The sequence below is a fragment of the Palaemon carinicauda genome, chromosome 28 (assembly GCF_036898095.1).
Source record: "Palaemon carinicauda isolate YSFRI2023 chromosome 28, ASM3689809v2, whole genome shotgun sequence".
Classification (NCBI taxonomy): Eukaryota; Metazoa; Arthropoda; class Malacostraca; order Decapoda; family Palaemonidae; genus Palaemon; species Palaemon carinicauda.
The window spans coordinates 29,380,696-29,398,122 of NC_090752.1; the positions used below are offsets into that span (position 1 = coordinate 29,380,696).

General features: G+C 44.0%; 1 protein-coding gene across 1 annotated transcript in view; it reads right to left on the reverse strand.

Annotated features, from left to right (window-relative positions):
* The window catches only part of loj (logjam), an 86,460-nt gene extending 69,725 nt beyond the window's left edge, over positions 1-16,735 (reverse strand). Inside the window, exon 1 of the mRNA XM_068351819.1 lies at positions 16,478-16,735. Coding sequence (XP_068207920.1) covers positions 16,478-16,669 — 192 coding nt within the window. The 5' untranslated portion in view covers positions 16,670-16,735. The remainder of the gene's footprint in view (positions 1-16,477) is intronic.
* Positions 16,736-17,427: the final 692 nt, after the last annotated feature.

Below are 17,427 nucleotides of genomic sequence, written 5' to 3' on the forward strand. Positions count from 1 at the left end.
GGATCATTCTGCCCAACCGGGCAACTCTGCTGATGCTATGGCATAGAGGTTCAGAGACACTGAATTCGCTGACAGAGACGGCAGGCGCGATATCCTTGGCTACTCACAGAGATTGTGGCGGAATGGGCATCGGGAAGCTGTCATTCGGAATGAGTAACCTTAAGCATCCTCCCAGCGAAAAAAACCTGCAATCCTAGAGTTCGTGAACTCCTTTTAGGACTATGCCCCCCCCGGGGGAGGTCTCCCGTGCCATCTGTTCCTGACAGGGAGGAAACTGCACATTGGGACACCTTGTCCCAGTTGTCGTAGCCGATAACTTAGGCCGACGTGGTTGAAAGAAAAGGGAGCTGGAGCCCTGCAGAGTCTGGAAGAAAGCGCCATGGGAGGAGTGAAACCGGAAGTCGATTTACTCCGCACAGCAGATGTTTAAGTCTCTGTCCTTGGGCAAAGACAAAACTCTTCTCAAGGATGGAAGGGTGTCTGAGGTCGTTGACCTCCACAGATGAGGACACCCGAAGGAAGCCTTCAGTCAGTGCGTCCAGATGGTTACAACATCGAGCTTGTCCGCAAGTAGATACTTAACGACGAAAGGCCAAGGTGCCTGAGCTCGAGAGGAGGAGAAGTACCCTTGATCTTCCTGTAGCTTCCTTGAAACCAAACCTCGGGCCGTAACCGAGGAGGGAAAGAACCTGGGTAAGCTCCCAGAGGAAGAGGTAAGCAGTCACCCCTTGTCCGATGGAGAAATCTTCAACGGAAAGCGCCCCCCGCCAAAAATCCTTCCAGGGCGGGAGAAGGAGAGAGAGTACTCGTGCAGGAGAGGGGGACCCTCGAGACCGACCTCTTGGGAACCAACTTCGCCCTGGGGGGAAGTCACCACGAAGTCCACTCCTCTCTTTCTCTTCAGCGTAGGAGAGACAGCCGCGTGGTTTGTTACCCTGGCCGGTGAGTGCTGGTTTCATAAACCTCATTAACCGCCCGTGCCAGCGGATCAAACCATGTCTGCTGCTCCAAGGACACAGAGTCCGACAATCCTCGCTAAGGTGAAAGGGATCGGGCGATCCTTTGGAGAGGACACGACGGTTCCTGCCTGAAAAGAAGGTGGGAAGAATGCTGTACTGACCTGTCTTCGTCCTGCACTAGCCAACCTGTGCTTGGATGGAGGTGATCCCGAGTGCCGCCTAGGAGCACGCCGTCCCTGCTGCTACCACCGGCTGTGGAGATTCGCCGCGAACTATGGGTCGCGCGAGGGCGAACGGTCGCGCAAAGGCGAATGGTCGCGCGGGGCGCACAGGCGAGTGGTCGCGCGGTGGCGCGCAGGCGGAGCGGTCGTGAGGGCGCGCGAGCGAGCGGTCGCGAGGGGGCGCAGGCGAGCGAGGGCGCGCAGGCGAGCGATCGCGCGGCGTGCGCGCAGGCGAGCGATCGCGCGCGGGCGAGGCGATCGCGCGTGCGGCGGCAGGCGAGGGTGATCGCGCGGCGCGCGCAGGCGAGATGGGCGTGACGGCGAGGGATCGTGCTGCCGCGTAGGTGAAGAAGATCGCTGGCGGTAGCGATGGCGAGCAGCATGTGTAGGGTGAATGATCGCGTGATAGGGTGCGATGGTGATCAGCATCCGCAAGAGGGCGATCGTTCAGGGTTGTGCGATGAGGAGCAGCATGCGAAGCGGGCAATCGTTCAGGGTTGTGCGATGGCGAGCAGCGATGCGCAGGTGAATGATCGCGTGAAAGGGTGCGATGGTGATCAGCATCCGCAAGAGGGCGATCGTTCAGGGTTGTGCGATGAGGGAGCAGCATGCGAAGCGGGCAATCGTTCAGGGTTGTGCGATGGCGAGCAGCATGCGCAGGTGAATGATCGCGTGAAAGGGTGCGATGGTGATCAGCATCCGCAAGAGGGCGATCGTTCAGGGTTGTGCGATGAGGAGCAGCATGCGATGCGCAATCGTTCAGGGTTGTGCGATGGCGAGCAGCATGCGCAGGTGAATGATCGCGTGAAAGGGTGCGATGGTGATCAGCATCCGCAAGAGGCGATCGTTCAGGGTTGTGCGATGAGGAGCAGCATGCGAAGCGGCAATCGTTCAGGGTGTGGTGCGATGGCGATCGATCAGCCGCAGTTGAGGGTCGCGCGATGGCGATCAGCATCCGCAGTTGAGGGTCGCGCGATGGCGTCAGCATCCGCAGTTGAGGGTCGCGCGATGGCGATCAGCATCCGCAGTTGAGGGTCGCGCGATGGCGATCAGCATCCGCAGGTTGAGTGGGTCGCGCGATGGCGATCAGCATCCGCAGTGAGGGTCGCGCTGAGGCGATCAGCTCGCAGTTGAGGTCGCCGATGGCGATCAGCATCCGCAGTTGAGGGTGCGCGCGATGGCGATCAGCATCCGCAGTTGAGGGGTCGCGCGATGGCGATCAGCATCTGCAGTTGAGGGTCGCGCGATGGCGATCAGCATCCGCAGTTTAGCTAGTAGCTGGCGAACCATGTTCCTTCAGAAGTGTTGGAGAACGTTGGCGTGCCAGCTGTAACACACGTGGGCGATCCGGAGATCGCTGGCGAGCTGATGATCGCTGACGAGCTGACGATCGCTGACGAGCTGATGATCGGCTGACGAGCTGATGATCGCTGACGAGCTGATGATCGCTGACGAGCAGAAGGCTACGCGTGGAAGCCCGCGCAAAGAAGAAGAGTCCTTGACCCCGACCTGAACCTAAGTTCTAGATCGCGAGGGGCGAACGTGGGCGCACAGGGCACGTAACAGGAACTGCAGGGAAGATCATCTTGAAAGCGCTGACGAACAGGAGAGCGCTGACGAACAGAAGGGCGCGCAGGGAAACCCTGACACGCAAGGGAAGAACCCCCGTGGGGGCAACCCTTTGCCCCGAAGGGATCGTTGTCCGCCGGGAGACTGATGTCCGTCGGAAGACCGCTGTCCGTCGGGAAGACCGTTGTCCGTCGGGAAGACCGTTGCCCGTCGGAAGACGAGATTAGACTGCTGTCCATCTGCACCAAGACGGAAGATCGAGAAAAAGAAGTTGTAGGCTGCAAACGGAGATTCAAAAAGGCGCCTCAAACACCCTTATAGGGAGATGAGAGGCCCTTACGACGAGGCGGACGGAGGGGCCTTACGGCGAGGGAGGCCAAACAGCAACAGCAACAGAAGAAACCTCCGAAGAGGAGTCTCTATGAGTGTACTCTCTCGCGAACGAAAGAGAAACACTTCGTGGAAGAGACTGGTCAGCCAGTGACCTAAAAGGGGCAATCCTCCGAAGAGGAGATCCTGCAGTTGCCCAGCCCCTTGAGCGAAACTGCAGGTGCGACCGCTCAGCACCAAGAGCATAGTCGCCACGAAAAAAAGACGCAAGAGAAGAACCCCCCAAAAGAGGAAAAGCTCAAGCCTGGACAGGAAAAAACTTCCCTCGGAAGGAAAGTTATCCGCCCAAGGAGGCAAGCCTCCTGACTGTTCTAAAATGAACTGGAGAGCTGTCCGTCGACACGGGAGTACTACCAGTAGAAGGAGACACGCCCCTGACGACAATACAAGGGGGAGGCAGCAACAGCCGAATCCCCAGGACTCAACCAGACAGCTCACACCGTTGCTATATTACAGAAACGAACTAGATCGGGTAACTGTAAAAAATAAAACAAATAAATTAGTACACATTCATTCCCCCGGGAAGGCTCCGAAGAGGGAATCCCGAGGAAAAGGAACAAGAATTACACAATAGGCACGTGCCCTCACAACCACTTACACTCGCGGAAGGAGAGCTGTAACCAAAACAGAATTATAACAATTATAATTATGTAACTATGTAATTATGTAATTTAAAAATGAATGAACACTAAAGAAAAAAACGAAAACCCCGAAAGGAATCGTTCTACAAGCTGAAAAATTAACAACTACAATTAGATTCATAAACTAATTGAGACAAAATGTACGGCGTAGCAACCCCACCCACACGGGAAGGAAGCTACAAGGGCGTAGTAAAACATAGTAAAAGGTGAACGACCTCAAGAGAGAGAGAGAGAGAAAGACCGAAGTCAAACTCGATCGCAACCCATAAAATTAGGCCGTGGTGGCCTAACTGCCGAGGCCTCCACGTAGATATCGTACACTACACACACACATCTGAAAAGGAAACTTACTTATTTCTATACTCAAATATATATACAAACATGAAAACATGTTTACATATATATTGAGTAAAAGAAAAGTAAGCGATTAAGTAAAGACAAAACAGACAATGGCTGCCAAGCGAGGACCAAGACAGAGACGTCTGTCACAGTCCGAGCCAAAAGTGAAAGTGAGTATTCACCTGTGTGTGAGGGGGAGGAGGGGTAGCTAGCTACCACTCCCCTACCCCCCCGCTAACTAGCGCGGGGGTAATACACCCTCGTTAAATTCTAATGGCTCGCCATTTCAGCTACGCTAAAAGTAATACCCTTTGTAAATAGCGTGGTTTGTATTTCGGTTACGGAACAAAAGAAGATTTAGGCTGGAGTGCTGAATTGTTACAGACTGAGCAAAGAAAAGATCAGAAAATAGAAACAATTATAAATGCTTTGAAAGGCAATCATAAAGAAAAGGAATATATAAAGTATAAGCAGCAGAATTATATAATCAAAGATAATATTCTGTGTAGGACTGTGACAAGGAAAACCCGCAATACACCACATGTAACTAACGACCAGGTAGTAGTACCAATCTCACTTATTTCCACTGTCCTGAATTGGTTGCATTCAAATCCATTACATGGACACCCTGGGTTCTCATTAATGTCACAGAAAGCCAAATCATTGTTTTATTGGCATACAATGCTTACAGATATAAAAAGACACATAGCTAATTGTCGCACATGTCAGGAAAACAAAGGGCATACGAAAACACCTGTCAGCCTAGGAGCTTATCCTGTGCCCAATCAACCCTTTGAAAGAATACATTTAGATTTGTTAACAGGATTTTACGAGTCAGACAGAGGAAATAAGCACCTCTTAGTAATTATAGATGCTTTAACTCGATATACAGAACTAATAGCGCTTAAAACTAAAACTGCGATTGAATGCGCTAGGAAGTTTTACGAGTGTTACATTTGTAAACATGGAATTCCACACATGATAATCTCAGACTCGGGTGGCGAATTTAATAATCACTTTCTTACCTCATTGTGTGAATTCCTCAACATAAAGAAGATTAATACCATGATATATCACCCAGAGTCGAATGGGCTAGTGGAAAGAGCAAATAGGAAGATATTAAATATATTGAGGGTAACACTAGGGGGATCAGACCCCAACTGGGATATTGCAATACCGGCGGCACTGAGTACTCTGAATCATTCATATCATATATCAATTAAAATGTCACCGCATGAAGCATTGTATGGTACCCCAGTTAGAACACCTTTCCATGTATTAACGCCTACAACTAATCTATCAAATCCTTTAAAAGAGTGTATAAATGCAAGTATAAGTCGATATGATATCCTTCGAAAGAATTTAGAAGAATCACAAATCATAATGAAAAGGAATCATGATAAAATAGCGAAACCAACTAAAACATATATCGTGGGTGATAACATCTATATTCAAATCAATGTCAGAAAAGGGCTCAACTATAAACTAACACCTAAGTTTGAAGGCCCATTTAACATTTTGGAAACATTAACGGCCAATAGGTTTAGAATTCAAAACGTAGCCCAACCCACGGATGAGAGAATAGTACCATTGGCTCACATAAGAAATTAAAAAGAAAAGAGAGGAAAAGAAGTGAGGGAAAATTCTGTTCTGTTTTATGTGATTAAAAGTTTTCTTTTTAATACAGGAGTAATTACATATATTTTTTCTCGTTACAGGTTTCCAAGATGAATTTTTTGTTGTTGGGAGTGATATTGTTCGCTCAGACATTTTTCTCGTATGGGATGAGTTCTAAGACTAAAAATATATATTTTAAATATGGCAATATAGTTGAAAGACAAGAAGACATTTTTATTACGTCAACTAACGTAATTGTAGAAGTGAATATGCAAGCAATTTTTCTTCAAGAGAATGATGTCATTAGCTTAAGAACCGCCATTTCAAGGTTTTCTGCATCATTGGATGAGTTGCATAGAAGACATTTTCATTTGACTACTAAGAGCTTGCTTGGATCAACATTAAAAGTTGCAGAGATGCTATCTGATGACTTGAAAAATAAGACTGGCGAGACAGGATCTTTGGCTTATGACCTTTTGATGTGGACTGTAGGACACGAACATAAAGAAAGACGGAATCCGTTCATTTATGCTGCATTAAGCATCTTTGGGTCTGTTGCAAGTTTAGGTTTAGGAATTTCCAATCGTCTTAAAATTAGTAATCAAAATAAGAAAATTGAGTTCTTGACTCATAAAGATGAATTGATTATGTCAGAACTAAGGGATCAGTTAGCTTCAATCAATAAAATTATGGATTTGTTAAATGAACATTCAGATAATATCGTTCAAATTATGGAAGTACAGGATTTGTTGGCAACATTAACGTATTATGATTCAAAGATAGATCACATACATAACAGAATTGCACATTTCATTGAGAAATCCAAGGATTATGTAGAAGCTATCACGTTAGCAACTAAAGGTGTATTGTCGCCCCATTTGTTGCCTATACGTTACTTAAAATTAGTTCTGAAGAACGGAAGGGATAAACTAGGCTATGTTCCTTTGTTAGACGAACATAGGTTAGAATTTTATTACAGCCTAATTACAGTAAACGTAGATAATAACAAGATTAGGATTACAATTCCCTTTGATTCTTCTGATGCCTGGCAATCTTACAGGATATCACCATTTCCGACTTTCATGACGAATCACTCAAATCCAGTAATATCCAGTTTGACAGGACACGTATTGATTTCCCCAGACAAGGAAACATATACGGTCATTAAAGACTTAAATCAATTAACTCACTGTTCAGACGCAATGGATAGAAAAATATGTACAGCTGACTCATTTGAATTCCGTAAAAACTTAATGGATTCATGCGAGTTAGGTATAGTGCTAGACGGTGCTCTCTCCCATACAAGTGAAAATTGTCTGGATAAGCTTTATCCCTTTGACAATAAAGAATTCAATTGCAGACTGAATAATGGCTCGTGGATACGATACGACAAGGACGGCTTCAATGTATCATGCCCTGACGGATCCACATCCTTTACACATATATTCGTCGCAGCAGATGGTTGTGTCGGGACTTCCCCGAATTCCATGGTGACTGGTCTACGGACAATCATCAGAGAACGAGCCTACTTCGCGAACTTCACGTGGACCTCTACAATGCCAGCACTTCCTCTCCCATACAACGGAAATGTGGCAAAGCGGTTGATGAAACTTACCGAAAAGGACCACCTGTCACCGACTTATAAAGAAATTCTTCACCCCATACTACTGGCTGGTTTGTGTTTCACGGTGGTGATATTTATCGCCGTGAACATCCTTGTTTGGCGTAGGTTACGGCACAGCAAGCAGCTAAAAAGGAATGAGTTGCATAGCCCTGACAATACCCCCTACTTAATCCAGTTCAAAGCTGTTTGAGTGGCCACCTCATTCGCTAAGGGAGTAATTTGTCGGGAAGATGTTTGTATGAAAAGCTGATTAGTACGCTAGTAATATGTAATTAAAGAAATTCTCTACGTTTGCATTGTTAAAAATACATTTAAAACAACATTTAAAAAATAAATAAAATAAAAAAGGATATAAATCATTTTTTTTTTCTCTCGGCATCTAATAAAAATATATAAGCCGGAATGTTAAAAAAGAAAAGAGAAAAAAAAAAAAGAATAAATAATAATAAAATATATAACAGAATCTATGGGCATCTAATAAAATATATCAGCCCTATATATAAATATATATATATATATATATATATGTACGAAACCGTGGTACGTGTATGTACCAGGAATTCGTGTTTGTGCACTAAAAATTGAGTATCTTGTTTCTGACAAAGGTAACAATTATTCTTTATCAAGTTACCGAATCATATGTAAGTCAGAATTTGTTTTGTTTTTTGGTACCATGTAATCATTTGCTAGCAATGTAACATATATATGATCTTGGTTTTATCATGCATTTTTCTTTTTGCTTTGGTAATATCTTTTTTGTATGCATTATTGTTATTATTTTTTAATGTGCCTATTTGGACATTCGTCCTCAGTTGATTATGGCTAAAGTTAAACAAAGAATAATACGTATGTCCAGTCACACCTAATAACCATGTTTCGGCTTGTTGTTAAATTTTTGTAAAAAAAATTGAGATAGCTGGCCGAGCTTATGTAATGATTAGAATAATGTTATTTTCATTAGTAAAATAAATTTTTGAATATACTTACCCGATGATCATGTAGCTGTCAACTCTGTTGCCCGACAGAAATCTACGGTCGGGATACGCCAGCGATCGCTATACAGGTGGGGGTGTACACAACAGCGCCATCTGTGAGCAGGTACTCAAGTACTTCTTGTCAACAAGAACTCAATTTTCTCCTCGGTCCACTGGTTCTCTATGGGGAGGAAGGGCGGGTCCTTAAATTCATGATCATCGGGTAAGTATATTCAAAAATTTATTTTACTAATGAAAATAACATTTTTCAATATTAATCTTACCCGATGATCATGTAGCTGATTCACACCCAGGGTGGTGGGTGGAGACCAGCATACATGTTAACAAAGAAGCTAAGTATCCCGTATCTTATTTTAGCCGTTATTCAAAATAACAAACATAAAATAAATAAGTACCTGGTAAGGAAGTCGACTTGAACCATTACTCTGCCTTTTTAAGTACGTCTTCCTTACTGAGCCTAGCGATCCTCTTAGGATGCTGAGCGACTCCTAGGTGCTGAAGTATTAAGGGCTGCAACCCATACTAAAGGACCTCATCACAACCTCTAATCTAGGCGCTTCTCAAGAAAGAATTTGACCACCCGCCAAATCAACCAGGATGCGGAAGGCTTCTTAGCCTTCCGGACAACCCAGAAATATTTCAAGAGAAAGATTAAAAAGGTTCTGGAATTAGGGAATTGTAGTGGTGGAGCCCCCACCACTACTGCACTCGTTGCTACGAATGGTCCCAGTGTGTAGCAGTTCTCGTAAAGAGACTGGACATTCTTAAGATAAAAGACGCGAACACTGATTAGCTTTTCCAAAAGGTTGCGTCGAAAATATTTTGCAGAGATCTATTTTATTAAAAGGTCACGGAAGTTGTGATAGCTCTAACTTCGTGTGTCCTTACCTTCAGCCAAGCTTGGTCTTCCTCATTCAGAAGGGGATGAGCTTCTCGTATTAACAGTCTGAAAATAATAGGATAAAGAATTCTCTGACATAGGCAAAGATGAATTCTTAACTGAACACCATAAAGCTTCAGACGGGCCTCATAAAGGTTTTTTAAAAAAGAACTTAAGAGCTCTACAGGACATAATACTCTTTCTAGTTCCTTTCCAACTATATCGATAAGTTTGGAATAACGAACGATATTGGTCAAGGCCGAGAAGGCAGCTCGTGTTTGGCTAGAAAACCAAGATGTAGAACATGTAGCCGTTTCGGATGAAAATCCGATGTTCTTGCTGAAGGCATGAATCTCACTGACTCTTTTAGCTGGTAAAGCATATCAGGAAAAGAGTCTTAAAGGTGAGATCTTTCAGGGAGGCTGATTGAAGTGGTTCGAACCTGTCTAACATAAGGAATCTTAGAACCACGTCTAAATTCCAACCAGGTGTAACCAAACGACGCTCCTTCGTGGTCTCAAAAGACTTAAGGAGGTCCTGTAGATCTTTATTGATAAAAAGATCTAAGCCTCTGTGACGGAAGACTGATGCCAACAAGCTTCTGTAACCCTTGAAAATGGGAGCTGAAAGAGATCGCTCTTTTCTCAGATATAAGAGGAAGTCAGCTATTTGAGTTACAGAGGTACTGGTCGAGGATACGGATACTGACTTGCACCAGTTTAGGAAGATTCCCCACTTCGATTGGTAGACTCTAAGGGTGGATGTTCTCCTGGCTCTAACAATCGCTCTGGTTGCCTCCTTCGAAAAACCTCTAGTTCTCGAGAGTCTTTCGATACTCTGAAGGCAGTGAGACGAAGAGCGTGGAGGCCTTGGAGTACCTTCTTACGCGTGGCAGACGTAGCAGGTCCACCCTTAGGGGAAGAGTTCTGGGAACGTCTACTAGCCATCGAAGTACCTCGGTAAGTTATTCTCTCGCGGGCCAGAGGGAAGCAACTAGTGTCAACTTTGTCCCAACGTGAGAGGCGAACTTCTGCAGTACCTTGTTGACAAACTAGAACGGAGGGAATGCATAAGATCTAGATGAGACTAATCTAGTAGAAAGGCATCTAAAAGAACCACTGCTGGGTCTGTTGAGAGCCTCTTGGACATCGAGGTTGCGAAGAGATCCATGGTTGGATGGCCCCAAGTGACCCAAAGTCTCTTGCATACATCTCTGTGGAGGGTCCAATATGTTGGAATTATTGTCCCTTCCTACTGAGACAAACTGCTAAGACATTCAAGTTGCCTTGGAAGAAATTTGTTACTAGTGAAAAGTCAAGACCTGTTGAACAGGAGAGGAGGTCACTAGCGAACTCGCACCATGTCAGAGAGTAGGTCCCTCCTTGCTAGGAGATGAACATCAAAGCAGGGAGTTGTCCGTGTTGACCTCCATTACTTTGTCTTGAAGGAGAGACCTGAAGCTTTTCCAGGTCAGACTTACTGCCAGAAGCTTCTTGCAGTTAAAATGCATTGTCCTTTGACGCGAGTTCCATAATCCCGAGCATTCCCTACCGCCTAAGGTCGCACCCCAGCCTACGTCCGATGCGTCTGAGAAGAGAACGTGGTTGGGAGTCTGAAAAGTCAGGGGAAGACCCTATAAAAGGTTGATAAAGTCCATTCCTCAGGTTAGACCAGACTTATCTTCCGGAAACCGGGATCGAGACCGCTTGTAGCGTCTTGTCCTTTTCCAGTGAAGAGCTAGATGAAACCGAAGAGGACGGAGGTGTAGTCTTCCAAGTGACACCAAATGCACCACGGATGACAGTGTCCTAACCAGACTCATCCACAGCCTGACAGGGCCGTATTCCTTCTTCAGCATCTTCTGGATGGATAGCAGGGCTGGGGATTGATCTTCTCGTTCAGCCATGTCCTCATCAGAGGGTTCCTCATCCGAAACTGATGAGGAAACGGCAACGGAGTGGGCAACGTCTGACTCGCTGAATCCGGTCGCACTGGTGGATGCGTGACGGAGCCGGACACAAGATCATGGTACTGCTGCACAGTCTGTGAACTGTCAACCATGGGGAAGCGAGGAAGTACAGCGACAACCCGAAACTGTCTAGACTGTCTGGGTAGTACAGACAACTCCTTATCGGGTTGCTGAGGTTGCCGAACTGCGTCACAACAAGTCACCTCTGCTGGTTGTTGAACGTCTTCCCAGTGACACACTGACTCCGTAAAAAATCCTCTATCAAGGACTAAGCTTGGACTGCATGTCTTGCAACAAAGCCCAAGGTCTATGGGAGCAGGTGTGGCAACAGACGGGGTTAGCGACTGAAGCGGAACCATTTACCCTCCCTGGAAGCATGTTATGCTTAAATAAAAGTCCATAGGAGGCTAAGCAGCTTAAGGCTCCTCTCCAAATGACAGAGTCCTCAAGGGAATATCAGAAGGAGGGAGAACAGCACTTTCTCATCTACAGGAACCATATCCGAGAAAAGCTAGGTTCTCTCAGTGAGGGTTTCACTGGTGCAAAAGCAGCAGACCAGAAGGCAACGTTATGAAACTGCTTGACAGTCTGTGAACTGTCAAAAACTGAACTGTCAACCACAACAGGAGCGTGAGGACATACAGCACTGGTGTATAAGTAGCAGACCAGAAGGCAACGTCATGTAACTGTATGACAGTTTGTGAGTGGCAACAACCAAAGTTGTGTGGGGAAGCCTCAACTCTTGACTGACTAGTTTGCTGCTGGCAAGTGGCGGTAACCACAGTGTGTTGCAGAGGCTGACACACCGTGTCAAAACACGGCAGCTTGTGGTAGCTCACGCAAGGCAACGGAGTGCTCTGTGTGTGGGAGTATCATACATCTGGCAGGGTTGACTTGTGCATGGGTGGAGGAGCTCTCACAACAAGAGTGTGAGAGCAGGAAGCCATGCCGGGCGCACAACCGTGGGAGGTGTAGGCCCACGGGTGCATCGTCAACCTTCTCCGCAGTCGGAGTGTGGGAGCTAGCAACAACAAAAGCAGAGTGCTGGAGCGTGGGAGGGGCTGCAGTGGGTTGAGGAGCATGCGGTATGGTATGCGGAGCATGCTGTAAGGTATGCGGCTCATGCTGCATGGTATGCGGAGCATGCTGTAAGGTATGCAGAGCATGCTGCATGGTATGCGGAGCATGCTGTAAAGAATGCAGAGCATGCTGCATGGGCTGCGGAGAATGCCGCATAGTGCTGGAACCCGGCAGCTCTACAGAACCTTCCCACTGCTGATGCGGTAGCTCACGCATGTTAGCAGATGGTGCAGCAAGAACATGCGTCTGGCAGGGTGGACTGCGCATCGGTGGTGGAGCTCTCACAGGTGGGGGGTGGGAGCAGGCAGCCGCAGTATCTGCTGAGCGCACAACCTCGGCGGGTTGTAGGTTAACAGGTGCATTGTCAACCTTCCAGCATGATACTCCTGCATGAAGGAGCAAGCTGAGACTGTATAGTCTGCAGCATGGACCACTAGGGTCTATGAAAGACAACAACAAACGGAGCTACTGTCCGTTGTGACTGAGGGTCTAAAACCGCTGGTGCGGCAACAGACGGAGTTACTGCCTATTGCGGTCAACAGACGGAGTTACTGCCTGTTGCGGTACCACCTTGCCTCTCTTGGGAGGTGTGCAGTTGTCGTACTGCAGCAAGTCCGAACAGACCCAGTGGCTACACCTAGGCCGTTGGACTTGCGCGGAAGGGACCGACTTGCACTTAAAAGCTGCAAGATTTGGTCCATGGTTTCTGCGAGAAACCTCTTCCGCAGACGAGGAATAAATGGGCTCTCTCGTCTTTGTGTGGGTGGGGTGATCACGTCGGCAACGTGTGTAGATACACCCGAAACCACCGAGGGAAACGTCTGTTCGTTGATCAAGGCCTGTGGAACCCATAAGTCCTTCGACATTACTTCTCCCCTGGGCTTGGGAGCTTGTAAGAGGTATCGGACTAGGTGAACAACTGGCACGAACAGACGAACCCTCGAACGCAACACTGTAACACTTTGCGCATATCACTTTATCACTTTTGATTTTCTGTTTGCACTTATTTCACTGAACTCGAAACTTTAAGTGGTTTGTACCTGAAACACGCAATCCTATCCTTCATTAAAAGGTAGTAATTGCGAAAACAGTATTACAATGTAACAGAAAAACATAATGAAAGATAAAGAATTCAGTGGCTGGAAAAGAGACTAAACACTAGATCAAATAAACTACGTTTAAAATCTCTCACCGCATAAAGCCTGGGAACAAGAATAAAACTCTAGAAACGTTTTACCTTCTTCCCCTATAGCGACTAGGGAGAAGAGCAAAAAACGAGAACAACGTTACCCGCTTGAACGAAACGTTTATCCTCCTCTCTCTCCCTCCGTCTCTATCTCTCTCTCTCTCTCTCTCTTGACTTAGAACCTGAGAGATGAGCCCAATTATATATATCGTTAAAACATATTATTTGTTAAAGGAAAAAAACTGAAAGGTTTCCCAAATAAAAAGTTCCTTTATTAGAATTAAAACCATTTAAGCTAAGAAAGAATGAACGAAACGCTAGAATCGGTTTACTCTTACTGCAACGTGAAACCGTGAAATACTCTCTCTCTATCGTAACGATAGAGCGCAAGTTGAACGTTCTGAACGTCAACAACTGCGGAGACTAAACAAAACGTTAGTTCAACTTTGAAAACAGTACGAGACTATCAAAGAAAATCTTTCAAAAACATTAAAATTAAAATAGCATAAATTCTTAACAGGAAAAACGATATGACGGGCTCAATGTTAATTAACTTCGGTTCCAAGTAAGGACCGCCTACTATTAGAAAAGGTCGCATATAAACAAACATAAAAATTAATTTTTATAAGTTTATAATAAAAGGAAGTTAATCGAAGAGGCCTATAAATGGCGGAGAGATATAAAATAATCTATAACTTTGTTAAGCAAAATTACCAAAAACCTAAACACACTTCCGTTTAAGGGAAGGGTGGGTATAAAAAGTGAAAGAGAGTCTATACTCTCTTCGACACCAACACTTCCGTCTAAGGGAAGGGTCGGCCATTTAAAAGTGAAAGAGAGACCATACTCTCTTCGTCACCATAATTAAATCAAATTAATTCCAAAAGCTTGCTAAGCTAATGATAAAGCTTCCTGAATAGCGAAGGCTAAACTCTAGAGCAAATACATCACCAAATCGTGAACAATAACTCCAGAATCAACAGCGTATCCAAGTAGGTCTAGCCGGTGGCACGACAGAGGAAAAATTGAGTTCTTGTTGACAAGAAGTACTTGAGTACCTGCTCACAGATGGCGCTGTTGTGTACACCCCCACCTGTATAGCGATCGCTGGCGTATCCCGACCGTAGATTTCTGTCGGGCAACAGAGTTGACAGCTACATGATCATCGGGTAAGATTAATATTGAAAAGTTAATATTACATGTTTAAAACAAATGACGTAATATGTCATGTTGGTTGGAAGAGCTAACCCTGGGATTTGCTGTAGTCATTCAAATTGTAAACCGGACGTATAATGCAAACCTATGCAAACCTCGGCAAATTGACATTCTTCTTAAACGTCAACACATTGTCTCATCGTGTGAAAGCTTGTGACGTCACCGGATGCAGGTGTCTTCCGATTTCGTCATGTGTCTAAAGTAAACCAAGCATACGATATCTGTGATATCGATAATTTAGTCAGTTCATATCTAAACCACCAGAATTGGTCATCTGGACCAACACAGCTTCCTCCAGTGATGGAGATGTTTAACTCTGTTGTTTTATAGAATAAAACTTAAAAACTATTAAGATGTATTCAGTTAATCCATTTAAATACATCTGAAAACAACTCATACTCAAATGTGTGCTTAATACAGTAGCACGCCAATATATATATACAGTATATATATATATATATATATATATATATATAATATATATATATATATATATATATATATATATTTCTGAAACTTTTCATTTTCGACAAGAACGAGTGTCATTTTTGAAGAGCGGAATTTTTTCTAAAGAATAAAGTAGTTTTTTTCCTAGGTTACATTGCCCTGTAATACAGTACAATAATACCACAAATATTTTAAGAAAAGTAACAACATTAAAATAAATATTTCCTATATAAACTATAAACTCAGTAACAAAACAAAAGGAAGAAAACTTTGATGGAATAGTGTGCCCAAGTGTACCCTCAAGCATGAGAACTCTATCTCAAGACAGTGGAAGACCATGGTACATAGGCTATGGCACAACCCAAGTCTAAAGGAAAATGGTTTGATTTTTGAGTGTCCTCCTAGAAGAGCTGCTTATCAGAGCTAAGGAGTCTCTTCTATCCTTACCAAGAGGAAAGTGGCCACTGAACAATTACAGTGCAGTAGATAACCTCTTGAGAGAAGAATAGTTTGGTAATGTCAGTGTTGTCAGGTGTATGAGGACAGAGGAGAATATGTAAAGAATAAGCCAGACTATTCAGTGTATGTGTAGGCAAAGGGAAAGTGAACCATAACCAGAGAGAAGGATCTAATGTAGTACTGTCAGGTCAGTCGAAGTAGTAGTATCTAGTTAGCCATTTTACTACAATTCTCTAAACCCAAAAACAATTGGAATTTTACCTATGAAGTTGAGAGGATACTCAAAAATTTCAAACAAGAACTGACAGTGATTAAAGTTTTGCTACCAACAAAGGAATGAACATGAACGAGAGATCTGCTCCTGTGTGTGTGTGCTGGAATAGGTATAAAAAATGGTGACGCTTAATTTGGCTACTTGCAGAAGTTTACATGTTTATATATAACCCTTATGAGGCTAATGGGCACCATAATGAGACTTTGGCAAATGAGCTGAATCACATTCTGTACGCCAATTCTAACAACCTCCTGTTAGAATTTCTGTCTTAAACTTGAGAACAACTTAAACTACTGTAGAACCTTTATGGGTAAATGTCATCTTTCAACATTTTATGCTAAGCGTACTGGCAGGATAGGCTCTCGATTGCTAGTAATGAACGAAATGTTGACCATCATCCATTCACCGTGGAACACTAGTCTGCCGGTAACTATGAAGCAACAAGTGTCAACAGTTTAACAGTTCACCGTAACTGTGTGCAAGATAATCGTTTCTACATTTCTTATTTAATATTCTGCATAGGCGATTTTATCTACATTGTTTACACTATAAGTTCTCACAGCTACCATGCAATCTAACATTTACCAATTACAGACAACCACCTTGACTAACCTGCATATTAACGTAAATGGTAGCTCCTGGATGGACATACTGCCAATAACAATCCTCTTTGCCTGCGTCTATGTGAATTTTGTAATCCATTGCTATGCCAGGGGCATTGTCAAATGCCCAGTCTTCACTTGTACCAATGCATATACAAACATACACAACAAGAATATAAAAATAAAAGTTTATCGAAGACATTGTTTTAAAAGGACAACACCGTGTTGACAGCTGTCACTGTCGAGTGTCGAGGGAAAGGATTTGTAATATTCTACTCTGTAGAATTTAATAATGTATTCTGTGTATTACCTCCACATACATTTTAGTTTATATCATTAATGCGCATTTTATACATAATAAAATTACGTATCATCATACTTCGGGTATAACTAATGAATATTCTTAATTATCTGATTTACTTGTGTCTTATGCTACGGAGTGGAACAGAAGAATATGTGAAAGTTGTTTACAAATATGTTCGATTCCTTTTCGATATTCGTCGACCAACATGTCTTTGGAAAGAACGTTTAAATCTGATACACTCTTCAAATTGACCTTATAAAGGTATTATAATAAATATATGATTATTTAATTAAGTTTTTTTGATGATGCACAACACTGCAAGTTTTCTGCTAATTGTGGTAAAACTGAAGCGAACGAACAAAAATCTCCACAGTGTAGAGTTTCGTTGCCGTCATCAACCCCATCTTGACATATAAGATACAATTTTATGGTCACTGATATGAGTTGAACTTTTACAAAAGCGCATGTCTGGGAGAGCGGGGGCCAGGCAATCTACCCCAACATAATCACCAATGTACAAAATAAAACTTTGTTTCTTACAATACAGGATCACGACTTTCGACATTTTAGATATGAAACAGTCGCTGAAGCATTGGATTTTTATAGACTTTCATTATTATTATATACTTCCTTGAGAGTTATTATTGTCATAGAAT